The 22,159-nt window shown below is 40.6% G+C and overlaps 1 protein-coding gene across 1 annotated transcript in view; it reads left to right on the forward strand.

The window, feature by feature from the left end:
* LOC134678965 (type II inositol 3,4-bisphosphate 4-phosphatase-like) overlaps positions 1–22,159 on the forward strand; it is a 102,723-nt gene that overhangs the window by 13,598 nt on the left and 66,966 nt on the right. The window contains exons 2-5 of the mRNA XM_063537721.1: positions 2,002–2,157; positions 10,283–10,474; positions 11,243–11,394; positions 15,563–15,724. Coding sequence (XP_063393791.1) covers positions 2,002–2,157; positions 10,283–10,474; positions 11,243–11,394; positions 15,563–15,724 — 662 coding nt within the window. The remainder of the gene's footprint in view (positions 1–2,001; positions 2,158–10,282; positions 10,475–11,242; positions 11,395–15,562; positions 15,725–22,159) is intronic.

A 22,159-nucleotide genomic window follows, 5' to 3' on the forward strand; every position in this document is an offset into this window, starting at 1 on the left:
ATAGATAATATTAACATCAATAAATTGCTCTTATAATTAGATTAAGATTAATTACGATTCATAAGAGCTTGTTGCTAGGCCTACATGAATAAAGTATATTTTGATTTGATTTTGATTTGAGTGCTTATTTTGAGTCACGTGCAAGCGAAAGATTCTATAATCTAATTTACAATCTTCAGCGTAGTAAGGGACTCAAAAGCGCACGAGATGTAAATAACTTTGATCTCGTGTAGTACTCAAAGTTTTTCACCCTAAGCAGTGAGAACATACCTATTAGACAACTTGCAAAATGTAATCCTTCTTCATCACTTAATACCTGCACGCATGTATTCTTAAGATATACAATTAAGTTTAATTACCGCAATCAAACACAAAAACAAAACGTAATAATACATTTCAGTAAAATTATATGGAAATAACGAACACCAACTGAAACTTCAATAAACAACTTTTTTTTGTCAAAAAAAAACTTTTTAAGATACGGTCCGAATTGCGGATACGTACTATTTGTCAACTACGGTAGAAATTCTTAAATGTAAAATAATTAATTTTGCGTGATAATCTGTATATAGGTATTTTTGGAGTTCATTGTTTTAATTGTACAATAAAATACGTAAAATATAGTATTTTATCAGTTTTTATCAAATCTTTAACTTTAATTTTATTAATTAATTACTTAGAGGATATATATAACCAACGGAGACGCCATGTCTAAAATTGTCGGTGTTTTTTCGGGGGAGGGGCACATCAAATGTATAGGTACGTCATGTCAGATAAACGTCAGTCCATACATATGGTTGACATGTGGTTGACCATTGGCCGCCTATTTTCGACAGAGGGGAACGCCTGTTAATGGCGGCTCCATTGTTAATTACTCCGAGATTAATTACTAAGAATTCCTACTGGTACATGGTTTGGAACGATGCGGTCTGAAGTTTTCGGGGGTCTATTATAAACCGTCAATATACCGTTGAATGTCGTTCTAACTTTTTTTGTCCGTTTCTTTTTGCTAACAGTGTGAAAGGGACAGAGATCATACAAGCCAAGTATTTCGAACTTGTATTAGACCCCGCATGTTAAAATGACATTTGACTATAAAGGTCACTTGAATGTCATTTTGTCTCACTCAGTGAGCATAATGGCATTTTGCTCACTGTTTTTAAGAAGCAAAGTACCCTTGTTCGAGCTGCTGAGGTGAAAAAGTTATTTTAGTAGTTGCTTTGGAAAACCGCAGTGTTTGGGGTCGCCGGCAGATGACATCTTCAGGAGCGCTGCCCGACAGTCGACACAGGCGTGAGTAGGAACCACAGCAGAATACCTTCAAGTATTATACAAGACATGCTCTATACCGACCGATACGACCTACACACCTTCAATAAATGTGCGTACATCCCATCCCCAACCCCTCTGGAGGTGTCCATGGGCGACGTTAGGTAGAGTTACCCCAAGACAACTGTGTGACGATTTTAATAGCATACGCAGTGTCAGTGTTATTTATACGTTATGATTTGACTTTAAAATAAACACTTGCAATGCGTGTGTTATCAAAATCGTTGAAGACTTTTCTTGGTTTAACTCTAATCGCTTACCATAAGGTGATTCGTGTACTCGTTTGCCTCCAAGTTAAATCCTTTATACGTTGTCAGGCAGATCCGTTGAATCATAAAATAAATATCATAGCTCGGTTTTACGGAGGTCTGACCTCTGTCGTTGTACAGTCCACGTCACAGATATGTTTACACTTTTGCACCTTACTCCAAGTTTTAAGGCGAAAAATGTAAACATGTCTTTGACGTCGACTGTACTGACTTTTACTCTGCAAGTGTTAACAACATCTTGATCAAACAGTATATACGGCTTGGCGAACAGGACATTCTTCTTGTCCAGTCGTTCCCTCAGTGTTGAGGATCGTGACAGCATGTCCTTCCGTTGAAAACCAGGTTAGATAGGCTTCTGTTCCTCGCCAACTGCATGACATTATACAGCTTGTTTTTGTTATAGGGTGCTCTCTGCGCTGGTTCCGCCTGCGCGGCAACTTGCTGTTCTACCTAAAGGGCCCCGAGCCGTGGTACGAGCCCATGGGCGTCATAGTCCTGGGCCACCACCATGTCAAAACCCAGCCGCCGGATGAGAACGGCTACTGGCCTTTTCAGATAGGTAAGTTTGTCAAAAATTTAAGGTAAAAATGTAGGCCACATCTCAAGAATTGAAAAGGGTTAAAAAGAAGAGAAGGAAAGAGAAGAGAAGAAGTTTATTATTTTTCTCAAACATGCAATGAAATGTCGTCGCTCCGAGCGTTATAACAGGCTTCGAAGTATTAGCTCGGGAAGTAGTGTCATAAGGTGTAAACTTTGGTATCGGATGAATTCACTTAGCATAGATGTAATATATGTAAAGCTAAGCTATTTGAGCCCGGTTGATATCCGCCACCCCCTGGCAGGTAGGCAGGGGGGGGGGGCAGTCAAAGTAATTTGTAATGGATTCAAGCTTTCAACTCCTTTTTAACCGCGTTAGAGGATGAATTTTTAAAAACGCTGAAATTACTTTTCTTGTATTCTAATAATGAGACCCATCGCAAGATACCTAACACTCCTCCTCGCTTCGCTCGTCGTCGTACCTAACGGTGACTCTGGCACTGTATTTCGTTTTTGACAGCGAGTTAGGTGTGTTGTGAATGCAACTTCAAACACGTATAAAAAAACTACGCGTCTGCTAGATACAAATCGGGTGTCATTTGAATGGGGTGACCAACCCCTATAAAATGCCATCCTTCCCCCCGCCCCTCCCTATAATGCGTGATTCAAATGCTAAGTGCTAACTAGAGAGGCCCCGAATAGTGAATTTGGCCGAAAACTGGCCTCACCTCTCGGCCGAATACTGCATATTCGGCGACCGAATATTCGGCATGAAATGCGAACATTTCGAGTCACAATTATTATGAAAACTGTTCGCCAACAAATCACAACGTTTGCTAACATATATTTTTATGTTGAACAGAATCAATTAATGTAGTTAGAGTCAATCAAATCAGACCCATGATAAAAATAAAATAATCTGTAATCAACAAATGCTCAAAAACGTACCATGGTATTTAACTAACTTTCCAAGAATACATTTGTATACCCAGTTTTTGGTTATTTTTTTGTGTAATTTTTCTTTTTAGGTAGGTGCAACAGGTATTCGGTATTCGGCCGAATAGTAGGCAACATTCGGCCGAATACCGAATATTCGGCAAAGTGGCCGAATAGGCCGAATACCGAATAGTTGCCGAATATTCGTGGCATCCCTAGTGCTAACCCAAAATAGTTATTTATTTTTATAAGCCCAATTGCAAACACTTTGCGAATAATTTCCGCCTTAAGACGAATATGTACGACCACCGCCCATAAATCGCATTTTCGTACAAATGTAAATAGTCCCCATTTCCCTGTCTGGATATTGACATTACATACGACGGCTACGGTGACGCAACGACCGAAAATGAGTCCTGGCTTCCGACACCAGATCACGCCATGTTTCCCGGTCTTGCGATAGCTCTCGCCAGTTGCCATGGCCGAGGTTGATCAGATCTTGAGCAACCCTTGAGCTCCAAAATATCTGAGCATGCACTTTAACTACATCATAATTTACATTGTTCAGATATTTGTGAATACCTCAGCCGTTCCGATATAATATATCTGATGGTGACTGTTCAGCAAGAAGAAAAAATCCTACCTGGTCGAGTTATTTATTTATTCGTATGGCATTTACAGAGTCGCTAATTATCAATTACAATATTTACAATACGATATCTAAATTCTTCACCCATTGGGCAGCGTGTGCATTAGGCGAGTGAAGGTCTAGGGCCTCTCCGACATATTTCCGTTTCGGGCAACTATGTATAATGTGGTGTATAGTCTGTACTGGGGCCCCGCAGTCACATGCTGGTGAGTCTCGCCAACCACACTTAAACAGGTAGTCCGCACAGGGTCCATGTTCGGTACGGAGTCTGTTTAGTTGGCACCATTCCTTCCTAGATGCTGAAAAGCCATACGGCTTTTTGGTAGGATCGTAGGCATTTAGGCTGGGGTTTGGCAGGTTAGATTGCCACTCATCTTTCCAAGCGTCTTTTATATTGAAGCCACCTTGCGTCAGGTTTTGAGCGGTTTGATAGGGCGGGTGTCGAGACTTCAGACGATGCTGTGGTGGGTTAAGGAATTCCTGGTGGCTCGGCAGGTTCGGGTCGCTGTGAATTTTGTTTGCTTCTTTTACCAGTGCCAATTGTCGTCTAAGATGAGGTGGTGGGATGTGGCTTAGGGTTGGGAGCCATTGTACGGGTGTGGATTTGATCGTGCCTGATATACATCGCTTAGTATTACGCAGTTGCACGTCAACTTTCTCTATGTGTGCGCTATTGAGCCAGACTGGTGCGCAGTATTCACCAGCAGAATAGACTAAGCTCAGCCCAGTTGTACGAAGAACGTCCGCTTTTGCTCCCCAAGTCGTGCCAGTTAATTTGTGGAGAATGTTGTTTCGGGTCACAAGTTTTTTGCTCAGCTTTTGAAGGTGGGGACCGAAAGTAAGTGAGCGGTCCAGCGTAACACCAAGATATTTAGGGTGCGGGTTGAAAGTTAATATTTCACCATCAAATGCTACCGTTGGAATATAAGCAGCTTGCTTGTTGTTGAGGTGGAACGTCGACACTTCCGTTTTGCTGGCATTTGGAACAAGCCGCCATTTCCTAAAGTACTCGTTTAGAGAACCTAGATCTTTGTTGAGCTGCTCTTCAGATACCTCGAATGTCTTGTGCTGGTGCGCAATGGTGATATCATCTGCATACACAAATTTCCTAGAGACTGTTTTAGGTAGGTCATAAGCAAAGAGCATATAATCACTACGTTTTAAGAGTCGGCACTCTCGAACAATCCTCGAACCGAATTATGAACGTACATATCCCAACACACCAAATACATGCTTAAAGATCTCGCATCCAGGCCATAATTGTTAAAAAAAGAAAAACCACACAATACTACCAACACAAAAAAAACAACGCTAGGGCTCGACACTTCCAGTACCTACTGTTTATCGATATCGATAAATGTGCGATACGTGCTGCTGTATTTACCTACTGTACTACCTATTAATAAAATAAAAGAACATTATATATATATGAACAATTTTATTTTACATGATAAAAATAACATAGTTTATTATTCAAGTAGGCATATTACAATATGCTGAATTCGGGCGCATTCTTTTTTAATCTGGTCCCTTTTTATTGAAGGCACTGGATGGAGAATGATTTCCACAAATGAACTTGTTTCCATTCAGCTTTTGAATAGGTAAATAAATATGCCAAATCCTCATTTCCTTTTCCTCAGCTTTGCCCATAATCGACATCTGAAATAAAGAGATTATCGATAAAATTGGTCGTACACTATTCGTGTCATAGGTTACTTAGTTTTTTACTTAAAAATACTTTATTCACAAAATATTTTCGTTTTAATCATGGATTGTACACGACTAAAACTAATTAAATTAGTAACTGTTAACGACTCAAAGTAAAAAATGAAAATATTGCATACAAACATCAGTTTACCGACCTGTTCGGATCAAGTTGGAAATTTGGCCAAAAATGCGTCAGTAGTTAGTCTTCTTACACACCCACTACAAACTTCACATTTCCTTAAAGATTTGGCCCCCATTTAAATAACAGCTAAAGTTATTTTACCAATTACAATAAAAAATAACCACGTATTTCCACGTTCACGACAATTCAAATGACGTTTGACGTTTTACTACCAATCATACCAACCTAAAGAAAAGTAAGTATAATACGTCTATGTTAAAAGCAAGTATGGTATGTGCCACCAAAATGCAACAGCAGTCATTTTAATTCGATAAGATTATTTCTATGCCTCAATGTTGGTAACAAGGGCTTTCATAATTTATCAAAGTATGGGGTGTCGATGGGCTGGTCATAAGTATATAGATTAAAGAGCAGTGGGGCCAGTGTAGATCCCTGTGGAATGCCATTGTTTAAGGTTCTAAGGCGGCTTTGTTTATCTCCTAGGTGAACTACAAAATTCCTGTTCCTAAGCATATTGTCAATCAGGCAGGTAATTTTACGACACGGAACAGCCTTCATTAGCTTATAGTAGAGTCCCTGTCTCCACACAGTATCATAGGCTGCACTTAAGTCAATAAAAGCAGCTACAGTTTTCAAGTTCTTCTGGTAGCCAGCTTCTATATGCGTTGTGAGAGACAGAACTTGATCCGTGCAGTTACGTCCAGTTCTAAACCCTGCCTGTTCGACGGGGACCATGCGATCGATGAGAGGGGTGATCCTATTCGAAATTAGTTTTTCCAGGAGCTTGAATAATGCGCTAAGTAGTGCGATAGGTCTATAGCTTTTCGGGTCTTCAGCTGGTTTGTCGGGTTTTAGGATGGCTATTATCTTGGCATGCTTAAAGCCTGGGGGCAGCGTGTTTCTTTCTAATATGTCCGTGTAGAAAGCAGCCAACCACTTGCGGCAGTTGGCACCTAAGTTCTTAATGAATTCATTGTAAATGCCATCTTCTCCTGCAGCTTTGCCCAAGGACAGCTGTTTGATCGCGGTATAGGTTTCCTCGGCAGTGAAAGCTTTTGAGATATTTTCGTCCGGAGTCATCGTTTTTGCCAAGTTTCGAGTACATTTTTTAATCATCTTAGTGTGATGCTTGTCGCCCTTGACTCGAGATGTTTCAACAATACGGCTTGCAATGCTATTAGTCAGAGTTTGGGAAGTGCAGGGTGACCTTGTGCCTGTTTTACCCGTGAGCCTGTTGAGAACTCTCCATGCTTTCCTGCTAGACACTTTAAAATCCATCTTTTCTACGGTGGCAATCCACTTGTTCTGACGCTGGGTGTCTAGGGACCTTAACAGACTTTTCCCAATTTCTTGGTCTCCAGTTTCTTTGTACAGCTGATACAGGCTTTCACTGTCATTGTTCCAGCATGGGACATACACTTTTCGGAAACCTCTAGGAACATGTTTCTTTGCTGTAGCCTTAAGTAGCCCCACAAGCCTTGCATAGTTCTCTGATTTCCGAGTTATCTCTGATTACCGAGTCCATGTCAGCAGCAAAGGAGGCCCAATCTCCTTTCTGAAAATTCCATCTGGGCAGTGGCATGGAGTTGACGAGTGGGATTTGCTCTCCTACTTCCAGTAGGACAGGTCTATGCTGGCTGTTAGGGAAGTTTGAAAGGATTTTCCTTTTTGTCGCGAGGGGCATATCACCATCCCTTGAGACGAATGTTAAATCTGGGTTATAGTCTCTCTTCCATCTCGCCGATCGAAAGGAACCCTTATCTTTGGCATCAAAGACTAGATGGTAATTATTAACCTCAGCCCACTGAGTGAGTTGGATTTCATTTGTGTCATTGGCGTTATAACGCCATGTTGTGTGGTGACTGTTGAAATCCCCCGCGTAAATACATGGGTGTGGGTACACCGGTGGGCTGACTTCCCAAGTGGAGTTGGGCGGCTTGTAGATGTTGGAAATTATAAGGCCACATACTTGTATTGTAGAGATAAAGTAATTCGGATGTGAGTCTTGGGGTAGGACAGAGACATCGGTAATATTTTCTTTTACATAAGTTGCAATACCGTACTTTGGGTGGTTTATGGAGTGAACAATGTTATATTCTGGGATCTGGCCTCTAGACTTCAAGTTGTCCTCATCTTTAGCGTGGGTTTCTTGTACCAGTAAGACATCAACTTTATGTATCGTCAAAATTTTGTGTAGGTGTTCACACTTTGCCAGACTTATTCCCTCAATGTTTAACTGGCAGATTATTAAGTTAGGCCCAATATCTATTGTGGGAGGGGTTGTATTGGGACTTTGTGACATAGTGTTCGAAGTATCCATCATATTGCATTCCAGTGAAGCGACTCCGTTTACGTGCTGTGAGGTCTATTCAGACAGGTACAGCAGCCAAAGGTTGTTGCTCGATTAGCGCCACCCAGGGGACACGTGTAGGGTTATATGGTGGCAATTCCTACGGACGTGAGCAACTTCCATCCCCCAATAATATAACTCAAAAAGAAATTTAAAACAATAAAATACAAATTATTAACACGATAATCATACGATAATATTAATTTGATTGATATGTCATAAATGGCATAAGTCACTTGTATGGGCTATGGACTAAGGTTGAGGTTGGCAGCACTTTTTATTTTACTTCGTGTGAAAAAACTCAGAAATACCTGTATACCAACATGACAAACATAATTTAGTTGACTTTAACTTACGGATTTTTTGGTCTAATCTGTAGCACCGCCAAACGAAAGCAACTGAGAGTTGCCGAGAAATGGCCGATGTCGTAAAATGAAGATTGTTATGAAAATTTCTTTTCCTTATTGTAAATTAAATACGCACCGGAAGCGATAGTTTTTATGCTCTAGTTCTATTCGCATATTTAGATAATTGATTTGAACAGTTTTTTCTTATCATACGTGCGTCGTATTCGAGAAAAGTGTTAAAAACTTTTTTATAAATTTGTAAGACGCCATCTCGCTTCTTCCCTCGTTTTTTATCCCATTCTGGCCCCAATTTCACATCGGTGACAGGTGCGACGAATTGTAAAATCACTGTTGCTGACGTCACAGGCATCCATGGGCTACGGTTACCGCTTACCATCGGGCGGGCCGTATTCCTGTTTGCCACCATCATTGTATTATTTAAAAAATCTTTATTATATCGGAAAAAAACAGATATTTCTCCTGCGAAGTTTCTGACAATTGTCAAAGATTTAGAAGAATTGTAGGTAATTCTTGACAGGTAATAAGTTATATGTCGGAATTTCGTGACAATTGTAGTGTTTCTTGTGACAATTGTCATAAACTTAGCAAGATAAATATCTGTTTTTTTCCGATATCATAAAGTTTATTTAAATAATACAATGATGGTGGCAAACAGGAATACGGCCCGCCCGATGGTAAGCGGTAACCGTAGCCCATGGATGTCTGTGACGTCAGCAACAGTGATTTTACGATTCGTCGCACCTGTCACGTTGGTGAAACAGGGGCCTGGTTTTTCAATTTTATATATATATGATAATACATTATTATCCAAATTCTATAATTTTAAATTACAAATTTAACTACACAAATAAAAGCATTTAAAATATTTCATCTAAACGTTAGCGGTAAAAAGTTCTATCAAACACGCGTAGTTATTTTTTTAAATTGTTATGGAGGCAAAGTTGAAAAATTTTCATTCTGTATTTCTGTTTTATTGGATTTATGGTGCGTTGTTGATTTTTTTACTTTAATATGAGTTCCGACAAAATAATGAAATTAATATTAATTGTAATCGTAGGAGTTGGAATTGGCAGCGTAAGCAGAATTGATTTTAAATAACTTGCTGCCTTTGCCGCCAAGTCAAAGACGAAGTATGTATATGGTTGCTTATGGCAATTTTATTATTTGAGAAACTAAGAAAAATGGCTTACAGTTTATTAGAAACAGTTTTGTGGCATATTTTAAAGAAATGAAAGTAACTACAAAATCGTCAACACTGTGGAAATTATACTTATTTACTCAATGCATAAAGAAACGATGTATGTGAAACATATCAACATGAAAGACTATGTAAACTTATGTGACGAAAACGACAGTCAGACGGATACAAGGCGAAAAAATCAAAGATACATGAAAAATATATGGGTAGTAAAAATACACGACTCGTGTAAAACATACGCGTGATAAGTGTTAGTTATATTTTGGGTGTAGTTTACTTTTAGTTTTTTCAATGAATAAAACTTGAGTTTCGTGGATTTTTTATTTAATTTATTTCATTGCATGTCTGAGAAAAGCACTATACATACCTCGGCGGGAAATGGGGCTGCCCGCCTCAGACCTATCCGTCTTCGGCCGGCAACCCCTTTCGTCCCGGCCTCTGTAGTAATGTACTATTTCACCATGAATACTTTGGATGTTGGTGATTAAACTGTATATAATTGTATTTTTTTTCCCGCCATGAAAAAAAATTAAACCACAGCTAATTATGTCCCAATTCTATATGAACTAATCTTTATTCGTGTCCCGACACTATTAGCAAGCATGTTCTCGTACACTGTAGGTACAGGTACAGCTGCCATCCGATACTATATCGGAGTGACCGAGGTGCTCAAAGATATCTGAACAAGCACTGCAACGCCTTGACAATAGAGGCGTGTTGAGATGTTTGTACCTCGGCTGCTCCGATATATCTGATGGCTTGCCATGTGCCAGTTTTAATTATCTCTTCCCTTTCAGTATGGGACAACGGTGTGAGCTACCGCATGGCGACGCACCACGAGTCGGAGCGCACGCTGTGGCTGGAAGCCATACAAATGGCGCCCTACGACAACATCAAGGCGCAGATCGCGTCGTTGAGCGACCGGCTAAACAAGATACGACCTCATGTTGATATAGCCACCTATAGGCTGCAGAGAGGCATTGTCACTGGTAAGTATACCTTTAGGTATTTAGTAGAAAGACACGTACTGGGACCCAGATATATTCCCTGCGGTACTCCTCAATAAACTATAGGAAAATATCAGACTTCAGAACGCTACCTTGTGGCAGCCCCAGGACAACATTAATGAGTTATCACTTCGTTGAGGGACCGGCTTAACAAGGTCCGGCCTCTTGTTCATATAGCTACCTATAGGCTTCAGAGAGGTATTGGCACTGGTAAGTGTACTTTTATGCCATTTAAAAGTAGAAAAACATTGGGATCAGATATGTTCCCTGCGGTACTCCTCATTAAGATATATGACAATTGACATTAAGGCACAGATCGCCTCGTTGAGGGACTGGCTTAACAAGATCCGACCTCATGTGGATATACTAGCTACCTATAGGCTGCAGAGAAGCATTGTCACGGGTAAGATTATTCATTTAGTTGATATTATATAAATTCAGTATATAAAACATATTTGGGCCTAGATGTGTTCCTTGCGGAACTCCACAATAAGCTGTAGGAAAACATGAGGGCCTGCACGACTTTGTACGATGAAGACAATAGCTTTTCGTAGTCTTCCCAAATCAGTAAGCCTTACGGCATTAGCTAATAAAAGTTAGCATAATGAATTATCCAGGTACAGAGTGAAGGACGCCACTCCTTCTATAATACCTCAAAGTCATATTAATCAAAATAGTATGAATGACGTTTATATTGACGTTCCACACTTAGTACGTGTCCACATCTCTAAATGCCTTATTTGTTGGCAGACATGAACGAAGTGCCTCTCTGTGAGCTAGCGCTGTCCTGCGACAATCTCCTCTGCGATACGCACGGTCGCCCGCCCTCCCCTCTCGTGGTCCTCTACGTTCGCTACCCGAAAGGCCTCTGCGTTCGGTATGGTACCACCGAGGTTGTAGAGGTAAGTGCCTTATAGTCGTACAAACCTGTTTGCTAGATGATCTAGTGCGACAAGCTCTGCGACACGCACGGTCGCCCGCCCTCCCCTCTCGTGGTCTACGTTCGCTACCCGATACGCCTCTGCGTTCGGTATGGTACCACCGAGGTTGTCGAGGTACTTCTAGCCTTGAAGAGGCATTCACACTTGCAAATCTAGTTCTAGTATTAACGTTAGGTACTCTCAGTGCTCATCATTAGCCACTTGACAGATGATTGTTGCAGCGACAGTTTATTCAGAAGAGGTCTGTGCGCCCGTCGGAGATCGGAGGTGCGGCACACCTTTTCCTATGGCTGTAAAGTCCATTCGCAGCACGACACTTCCTGCCACAAAGAACGCGAATCTGTTGATGGTTCCTGTGACGCCTGAAGTCTTTTCTGCTTTAAATCATCGAGCCAGACTTCATCGTGCTTCGCTATTCAATTCAATTCAATTTATCTTTATTACAGATAACAAATGATCCATATTACATTAAAATCACGAACACAGCTAAGATAGTAATAAATAGGCTAGACTTAGCTCACGAGATAACCGCCATGTGGGATGTTGACTCGACGATCATTGTTCCTATAGTCGTGTCAGCGAACGGTCTCATAGCGAAGAGTCTCGACCAACACCTAGAGAGACTCTCGCTGGGTGGTTGGATAAAGGGTCAATGCAGAAGGCGGTAATTTTGGACACGGCGCGTATAGTACGTCGGTTCCTCACTCTGCGGCCCTGACCACCGGCAGCTTGGGCCCTGCCCCGCTGCCGGCGGCACCCTAGGTTAGGTTTTTTATAATGTGATTATATGTATTTTTTATTGTTTTGTAAGTGTTTTTATATTTTACTTTTATATTCATATTATAAAAACCCTAGCCTAAGAAGAATGACGAATAAAGAAAATAGGTAGGTACATTTAAAAAATATTCAAATAATAACAAAATTAGTAGGAAATCTAGAAATTCCTTTAAGGTCGGCAAGTCACGTGGGTTCTTTAATGTTGCGAAGACGACGAGTTGCGATTTATTGATAACCAAGGTGTATGAGTACTTGCTAGGATCACGTATAAACGTAAACTTATTCATAAATCGATGTATAGCGTAATCGCAACTACAGCAATTATTATAAAGTCATTATATTTAATGCTGACGCGAGAAATGTGCGATGCTTGCATTGTACACTGGCACTGCATGATGCTGTCAAAATCTCTGCAGACTTTTCTTGGTCTAACACTAGATAGGTACACTACCTACTAGGGCTTGCATTCCGGAATTCCGGAACTTCGAAATTCGTCACGTCCAAAATTAGTCACATTAAATCAAATTAAAATATTAGTTATAATACAACATATAAAGGCTAAAATTCAGTCAAATCACTACACGAAAACTGTTCCAGTGTCTCGCTATGGGGGAGTCCAAACTGATGGCGATCACGCCTAGAATGCTTCCGCAAACATGCCCGATGCGCTGCAGTACCTGGGCAGTCCCAACAGCATCCTGAGTGTGTTATTATATTGCACCCTTAAGGCACTGACTGCCTGCTGAGTATAGTGCACCCACATGCAGGCATCACGAATAAAAAGACTGGCAAAACGCCTTAAACAAAGTAATTTTAACTTATTCCCCCGAACAGCCAGCGCCCTACGCTCGCTCTCAATGTCCAGGTCGTCCGAGAGACAGAGTATTATTCTTTTGGTGTTGGTTTGTTATATTTATTTGCATATAAATTTTTGCGGTGGGAGGGTGGGAAAATTAATTGCATGCAAAAAATACGCAAGTAGTTAAGTATAACGGGTTAGCACTGATTGACTAGCACGTTATCTTTTTACGCGGATTAGCAAAGTAATATTTTGGTTTTAATTTTTACTCCATTTAATATAATATTCGGGAACCTATCCACTTTAAAACCGCGCGACTGAAATACGAGTACCTCACTCTTTGTCGTGTTGTACTTAAGACGATAGGTAGGCCCAATGCCCTTGAGCGTCTGGGTGGAGCTAAGCGCTCTGTCCCCGCACCACCCGCTTACCCCGCTCACTGCGATCGTACGTGAATTTCGTATCGCTGCACCGCCACGACGTTCAAAGAATAAGATACAGCCTAGAGGCGCGCAGTTGGCGCTATACTCGTATATCTTTTGTTTGCAGATATTTTGTTTTCAAATATGATGATGTAAGAGTAGATCATGGATTTAGTGGAGGTCATAAATTACATTTCACGGTCAATACGACAAATATAAATAAATCATTGTTATAAATTAATTATACCTAACAATGATTGTCAAAGAGAATTAAAGTTTACTGATTTTTAAACCTGCCTACCTTTGTAACTTTCTTAATACATGTGATTTTGCTTATGTCCATGGGCGACGATGACCGCTTCCCAACAGGCGGCTCATTTGCTGACTATCACATAAAAAAGAACATTTCTCGGAAGAAGATATTTATAATATTACACATGGCCAGGATATCTCTATTATATGCCTGCCGAGTATGATTTTAATTAAAGTCATTAGATATATACCGTAGCCACCAAGGTCGCTCAAAAATATCTGAACATGCACTTTAATTACATAATACATAATTTACATGGTTCAGATATTTGTGAATACCTCATCCGCTCCGATATATCTGATGGTGACTTTCAGCAAGAAGAAAAATCTTACCTGGTCGAGTCGTATCGTATTACGCGAGAAAACAGTTCCCGAATTGATTATATCTCTAAAGTCATCCCTTGAACTGATGGACTTCATATTAAATTAACGTATCAACTTTTTATTTTTTGGGCTTTCTCGGCAGCCCGTTCCCCGGACGAATGGCAATGGTTGCCGCAGCCGTAAAAGTCAATCTGAATAATATAACATTTTAAACATTTGTTTTGGTTCTTGAACCACTACAAATGTTTAAAATTTTTTGGTGAAACATAACTAATCCGAATTAAATTTATTTGAAATAAATATTATATGTAAAGATTATTTTGCTAGGTATTTGAAATTACTTGAAAAAAATTCTGTAAAACGAAAATCTGCAGAAAAATTGCTGCCTAAATAATGGTAAACCTTATAAGGTTATAATTGATTATCCGACATGGAGTTAATTACAATACCGGTGTCTTATTTAATTTAATTTTAATACCGCAGTTACTAAATTTAAGTTCAGGAATGCACCCTTGAATTGAAATTAACGAAAAAAAAAACACGGTGTACTTACTGAATATTTTAGCGGAAGCAGTTATAAAGTTGACCCAAAAATTTTTTATTAAGCTATGAGCTTCATCACATATGTTCCTTGAGTAATTCTAAGCATTTCAAGCCTGGGAGCCAATAAGAAATGTGTGTCTACTCGGATTTGTAATGGATTCAAACTTTCAACCCCTTTTTAACCCTGTTAGGGGATGAATTTTACAAAACGCTGAAATTACTTTTCCTGTCTTTTAATAATATCCCCAAATACAAAGATTCAAGTCCCGCGTTCGAAAATTTTTTTGATATCCATACAAACTTACAACTCCTTTTTCACCACCTTAGGGGATGAATTTTCAAAAACGCTGAAATTAGTTTTCTTGTATTTTAATAATATATCGTTTTACGAAGTTTCAAATTCCTAGCTTAAAATAAAACTTGAACCCCATACAAACTTTCATCCCCTTTTTAACCCCCTTAGGGGTTGAATTTCTCAAAATCGCTTCTTATCTCTTGTACACTTTATAAATGTAATCTAGTGTGCAAATTTCAACTTTCTATCTTTTGTAGTTTCGGCTCCGCGTAGCAAAAATCTCCAACCAAATTTTTCACCTTTTTACGTTTTTCTTGTAAAATTACTATGAAATTGAAAAAACAAATATCAGCAATGAATTCTACGTCTTTGGTTTATACGAAAATGATACCAAACTTGCCCTAGTACCCACCAGGATCAGAGTAGATTTTTTTTAAAGATGACGGATGGCGGCCGTCTTTGTACCCCACCCTCCCCCCCACTTCAGGCTAGAAATGCTTAGAATTACTCAAATATCAGATGTGATGAAGCTCATAGCTTAATAAAAAATTTTTGGGTCATGTATGGCAGCGTTACATAACTGACTCCAGTATTTATGTCGATTCGGTTATTGATTTTTTTTAATGTCGGAGGTAACTAGGGGAATTTATTTTACAGACGTGCAGCAATCCCTGCTTCTCAAAGACCATACTGTTCCTGGCGAGCGACGGCCTCACCGGGGACGCGGTGGTACGCATAGTGGTCTACGACGTCAAGGAGAGGGTGTCGGAGACTGCCGTGCCTATGGGATATACTTCGCTGACACTCGCTACTATACAGGTACTTGTAGTCTTGTAGTGGATCAAGACGTGAAGTGGCCTGAGACAGACGTGCAGCAATCCCTTCAACTGTCTAGCTATCACGGTTCGTGAGATACAGCCTGGTGACAGACAGACGGACGGACGGACGGACGGACGGACAGCGAAGTCTTAGTAATATGGTCCCGTTTTACCCTTTGGGTACGGAACCCTAAAAAATCGTATGTGATACGTTACAAAAAAACCGGTAAAGTGAGAGTCGAACTCGCGTCCCAAGGGTTCCGTACTGCACACATTTTCGAACGAGCGAGCAAAGCGAAGTTCATAAGTCAAACATCAAACATCAACATTTATTCAGCAAATAGGCCACAAGAGCACTTTTACACCTCAACATTGAATTTACATACAAGCAAAAATAATCTTCTTCTTCTTCCTAGCCTTATCCCATTTACTAGGGGTCGGCTCGCCTTATATGGCGTCGCCAGGAGCGTCTGTCCTGGGTCGTCTCTGGTGGTATTCTTTTTTCTTTAAGGTTCTTTTTTACAAAACCTATCCATGTTGTCTTGGGCCTTCCGCGACCCCTAGACCCCTGACGTGGCCATACCATCGGAGTCGATTTTCGGTGAGTTTTTCTTCGATTGGCGCTACTCTGAAACTGCCTCTAACGTGGATATTCTTAACATGATCCAACAGCGTTACTCCGCCAGCCCATCTCAGCATCCTCATCTCCGCTGCATGCAGTTTAGCGACTTGGTCTTTTTTGAGTGGTTACGGTTAACGATATCTGCATCTATGGATCCGTCGTTTTGCATGTTCGAACCAAGATATTTGAAGCTCGTTACTTCGTTCAGAGGGTTGCCGTCCAAGTTAATTGTGCTGCGGACGTTGGCACCACTGAAGTTGGAGTGCATCACTTCAGTCTTCTGTCGGCTTACTCGCAGTCCGCCGTTCTCCAGGGCTACTCTCCAAATTTCTAGAATGTTTTGCAGCTCTTTTACGTCTTCGCTTATCAAAACTATATCATCTGCATAGAGTAAATCCCATGGGGGTGGACGTTGTATGTGCGACGTAAGGTGGTCCATCACCAAATTGAATAACAACGGGCTGAGAGCTGATCCCTGGTGGACACCCACCCCCACATAGAATTCATCGCTATTGCCAGCAGGACTTCGGATGGTTCACTTCACGTCTTTGTACATGTCCATCACTATAGAAATACTAGGCGGGCCCGCGGCTCCGCTCGCGTAAATGAAATAAAGAGTTTGTCTTATGTTTAGTTAAATATCGACATTTAATATTATGTATTAAGATGAATGTGGACGACCACCGCCCATAAATCGCCTTTTCATACAAATGTAGGTAATAGTCCCCATTTTCCTTTCCGGAAACGTCCAATCGGATGTCTCTCATTTCGTTGTCCCAAGTACGCTCTCTTCACGGCACGATCCTCTCCCATTCTCTCTGTGTCCGAGCCACGGAAGCTCAGCCGCTTTGGTCTCTTCAATACCCAAATATATCGCCAAATAGTTATATCGGAACACATCCTTATTTCTATGGGAACAAAGTTATATTACGATATATTTGGCTACTTTAGCCGTCACTATCTATTTCATACTGACTGTACATTTGCTTTATGAATGTGTAGTCGCCATTAGATACATATCGTAGCCACCAAGGTCGCTCAAAAATATCTGAACATGCACTTTAATTACATTATACATAATTTACATGGTTCAGATATTTGTGAATACCTCATCCGCTCCAATATACATATCTGATGGTGACTTTCAGCAAGAAGAAAAATCTTACCTGGTCGAGTCGTCTCGTATTACGCGAGAAAACAATTCCCGAATTGATTATATCTCTAAAGTCATCCCTTGAACTTCACTTCATATTAACGTATCAACTTTTTATTTTTTGGGCTTTCTCGGCAGCCCGTTCCCCGGACGAATGGCAATGGTTGCGTAAGCCGTAAGAGTCAATCTGAATAATATAACTCGAAAAGAAATTTAAAACAACGAAATGCAAATTATTAGTAATACATTAATACAAATATGATTAGTCATAAATATGACAGAAATCACTCATATACCAAGGTTGACATTGACAGCACTTTTTATTTTACTTCGAGTAAAAAAGGCCGAAATCACTGCATACCAACATAACAAACATAATTTTGGTTATTTGAAGTTCAAAACGAAACCTACCGAGAGTTTCCGAAAATGGACGATGGGCCCGGCCACATGTCAGCGGCGCGTCGCCGCCACCGTCGCGCGGCGCGGCACCGCAGAAATCTGCGGTGCCGCAAACCGCTCTGCGGCAACGCACGCCGCACCGCAAAATTTAGCGGTGCCGCCCGGCGGCGCCGTAAGGCGGTGCGCGGCGACGCGCGCGGTGCCGCCGAGCGGCGCGCGCGGCGCGCTGCATAGTAAAGAATAAAATTCGACTAAGGTCGCCTCCAGAAACTCGCAAACTAAATTGACATGAGTTTGACAAATAAAATGATACCAGGAATAGCAAGAAAAAATAGTCACGGGTATATGTCGATAAATGATATCGATAAGTAGGTAAGTTATTGCAATTACTACCCAAGTCATAATTATAAAGGGGTCACAACCGATTTCGATTTATATGAATGTGACGAGAAAAGTGGTTGATTCAATTGTAAGATTGTGAATCACACAATTTGTGATGTGACGTTACCGACCAAATCAGGAGGTGCGGATGCGAAATCTATCCTAGAGTCGGACCAAGAAAAGTCTGCAGCGGATTTGACAGCCCACGAGTGTAAGTGTTATTTATACGTCATAATTTCATAAAATTTTGACGTTTAAAATAACACGTGCACTGCGTGGGTTATCAAATCCGCTGCAGACTTTTCTTGGTCTGATTCTATGCAGGTTTGGGGGCAAGTTGTTTATTTCAATAGCTCAGTTGTCGCCATAGGGGCTGTCCATAAATTACGTCATCGATTTTTGACGATTTTTGACCCCCCCCCCCTCTATAATCATCCAAAAATCATGCTTCAAATGACCCCATTTCCTCCTACTTCATGGTACCGTCATCCGATGCCCAGACCCCCCCCCCCGTAAAATGAAAAATTTAAAATTGGTGATTTAATTTTATACATGCGGCCAGTAGATGACACAAATTAAATGAGAAATTAATCACATTGTACGAAATATTTCCCCGTCAGGGCCGGCCTTGTTTTGAATTTTGTGCCAAAATCACTGTTTCTATGTTATCACCTAACTTGTTATTCTATTTGTATTTGTAAGTTTTCCTAACAAATGAAACAAAATAAATAAATAGATATTTAATTACAATATGTTTATTAGAGATGCCACGAATATTCGGTAACTATTCGGTATTCGGCCTATTCGGCCACTTTGCCGAATATTTGCTATTCGGCCGAATGTTGCCTACTATTCGGCCGAATACAGAATATCTGTTGCACTTGCACCTACCTAAAAACAAAAAGTACTCAAAAAAAAAACCAATAAGTAGGTATATTTCATATTTAAAACGTATTCTTGGAAAGTAGTTAAATACGAAGGCACTTATTTGAGCATTTGTTGATTACAAAATGTTTTATTTTTATCATGGGTCTGATTTGATTGACTCTAACTACATTAATTAATTCTGTTCTACATAAAAATATATCTTAGAAAACGTTATGCTTTGTTGGCGAAAAGTTTTCATAATAATTTTTACTCAAAAGGTTTGCATGTCATGCCGAGTATTCGGTATTCGGCCGAGAGAGGGGCCGAATATTAGGTATTCGGTATTCGGCCAAATTCACTATTCGGGGCATCTCTAATGTTTATCCAATATTCTTGTCTCTAATACTATTAAATTGCACAATTTTCGAAATACCAAGTAACAGTTGTAAAATAACTTAAATAAGCAGAACACGTGTGAAGGGATCCATGTCTGCCATGTCTGGTAGTCGAATTTTATTCTTATGCAACGCGGCGCGCACGACGCTCGGCGGCACCGCGCGCGTCGCCGCGCACCGCCTTGCGGCGCCGCCGGGCGGCACCGCTAAATTTTGCGGTGCGGCGTGCGTTGCCGCAGAGCGGTTTGCGGCACCGCAGATTTTTTGCGGTGCCGCGCCGCGCGGCGGCGGCGGCGACGCACCGCTGACATGTGGCCGGGCCCGTAAGTCGTAAAATGAAGAATGTTATGAAAATTTATTTTGCTTATTGTAAATTAAATACGCATCGAAAGCGATAGTTTTTATGATCTAGTTTTATTCTCATATGTAGATAATAGATTTAAACATTTTTTTCTTATCATACATGCGTTGTATTCGAGATACGGTATCGTCTTGGGTCGTCCCATTCGTTTTTCGTCAAGTTCTTAAATTAGTCCTATTCTGCTTTTGTCACTCATTCTACATTCATCACAATCGTCGGTGGCTTTCATTGTAGAATGAGTGACGAAAGCAGAATAGGACTAATTTAAGAATTTGACGAAAAACGAATGGGACGACCCAAGACGATACCCGAGATACGAGTCAAAAACTTTTTAAGAAATTTGTGAGGCGCCATCTCTCTTCTTCGCTCGTTTTTTATCCCGTTCTGGTTTTTCAATTTTATATACATATATGATAGTAACTATTCTGGTACATTTTTGGCGCGTAGTGAATGCCAAATGAGTTTTCTGGGCACGCGGTCGAAAGCTTTCTCCAGATCGATGAATACCATGTGGAGGTCGGCTTTGTTATGTCTGTAATTTTCAATCAGTAACCTGAGTGTGTGGAGAGCATCAGTAGTGGACTTTCCGGCTACAAAACCACATTGGTTCTCACTGATATTGGTCAACTGGCTAAGTCTTTTGCTTATAACGCGTTCCCAAATTTTGAAGGAGTGTGGTATTAGCTTTATTGCTCTGTAGTTCCCACAGTCTCTCAGATCACCTTTGTTTTTGAAAAAGTAGTAAGAAAAGTAGCTACGCCTCCAACTCCATTCGTCCGGAATACCATCTGTCAGAATACCATTAAATAAATCCGTCAGATAAGAAACTCCTTCATCGCCAAGCCTTTTCAACAGTTCCGCTGGAATTTCGTCAGGCCCAGTAGCTTTGTGATTGGCCATCTTTTTTATAGCGGTCTCGACTTCTTCTTTGCTGATGCTCGGTATTGGCCCTTGTACACAAGGGATTTCTGGTAGTGGTTTACAAGGATAGGTTTCGTTGAGTAAATTCGAGTAATACTCCTTCCACGTCTCTTGTATTTCCTTATTTGAAGTTAGTAGTCGGTCACTTTTGTCTTTAATGTATTTGATGGTTTTGGTATCTTTTGAGTTGTTATGCCTTTGCTTAGCGATTTGGAAGATCTCTTTATCAGTTATGGCTGCTTCGAGTTTGGTATAGAAATCGTCCCTTGATGATGCTCTGGCTTGCGCAACTGCTCGTTTTGCTTCCTTTTTTGCTACTTTGTACAAGTCAAGAGCTTTATCGTCCTTGCTATGTTTCCAGATTTTGAAAAAGATTTTCTTTTGATCAACATCTCCTTGCCACCACTAAGTGTCTTTTTTGTCGTGAATGGGGCCCTTGGACATGCCTAGATGATGAATGGCTCTTTCAGTGCATAGCTTCCGAAAATGGTCCCATTTTGCGTTTGTCGAGTCTAGTTTTTGCATTTCTTTTAGATGGTTAATAGTGATGTCTTCCGTTAGATAATTACCCTCTTGCCTGTCCAGTTTATGCCAGCGTATATTGGTGAGCTTATTTTTGACAACGTTAACAGGTTTAGGCATTGTAAACTCAGCAACAAAAATATGATGCTGTGAGGTTAGTGGCTCGCCCGGGATCACCTTGCAGTCCTTGAAGGTTTTCAGCCGGGGACGATCTGCTAAGATGTAATCTATTTGGGTACTACCACTTCCACTTTTGTACAGTCAGCAGCAGAAGTCGCTATACACTCCAGGTGCTCAAAGAGAGGTAAACGTTTAAACTGTCAAAAAGTTGTTGACTGTCATGGTAGTATTTACTTGTGAGCGCTCAACGTGTCACAAATATGTTAACAGTCGCTATTCATTAATTTCTACTCTTACAACAAGTCATTGATACCTTAGCTGTCAAAAAACCAATGGTATCTAAGCGGTCAACGTGTCAAATATATCTGAACAATATGGAAAAATAGACTTTAAAGCATACAAGTATGGTCGAATATTGAATAAAAGATAGCCATGCTAATTTCAGGTAAAGCGTTTTGACAATCATCGAAAGCAGTACAGTCTTGTCATCACATACATCTATCTCACGTTTTGCCCTTCAACCGACAGGAGCCTCTCAAACTATTTCTTTTAACAGAATCGTCAAGACGAATGACACATAGCAAAAGCTAACTGAAGCCGAATTTAGAGCCAATTGTCAAGGCACGTCGTGGTCTCAGTAACAGGCGTTTGCTTTTCAAAGCAGAGACCGCGGGTTCAAATCTCAGTCGTACGCA

Source organism: Cydia fagiglandana, chromosome Z (genome assembly GCF_963556715.1).
Source record: "Cydia fagiglandana chromosome Z, ilCydFagi1.1, whole genome shotgun sequence".
Taxonomy (NCBI): domain Eukaryota; kingdom Metazoa; phylum Arthropoda; class Insecta; order Lepidoptera; family Tortricidae; genus Cydia; species Cydia fagiglandana.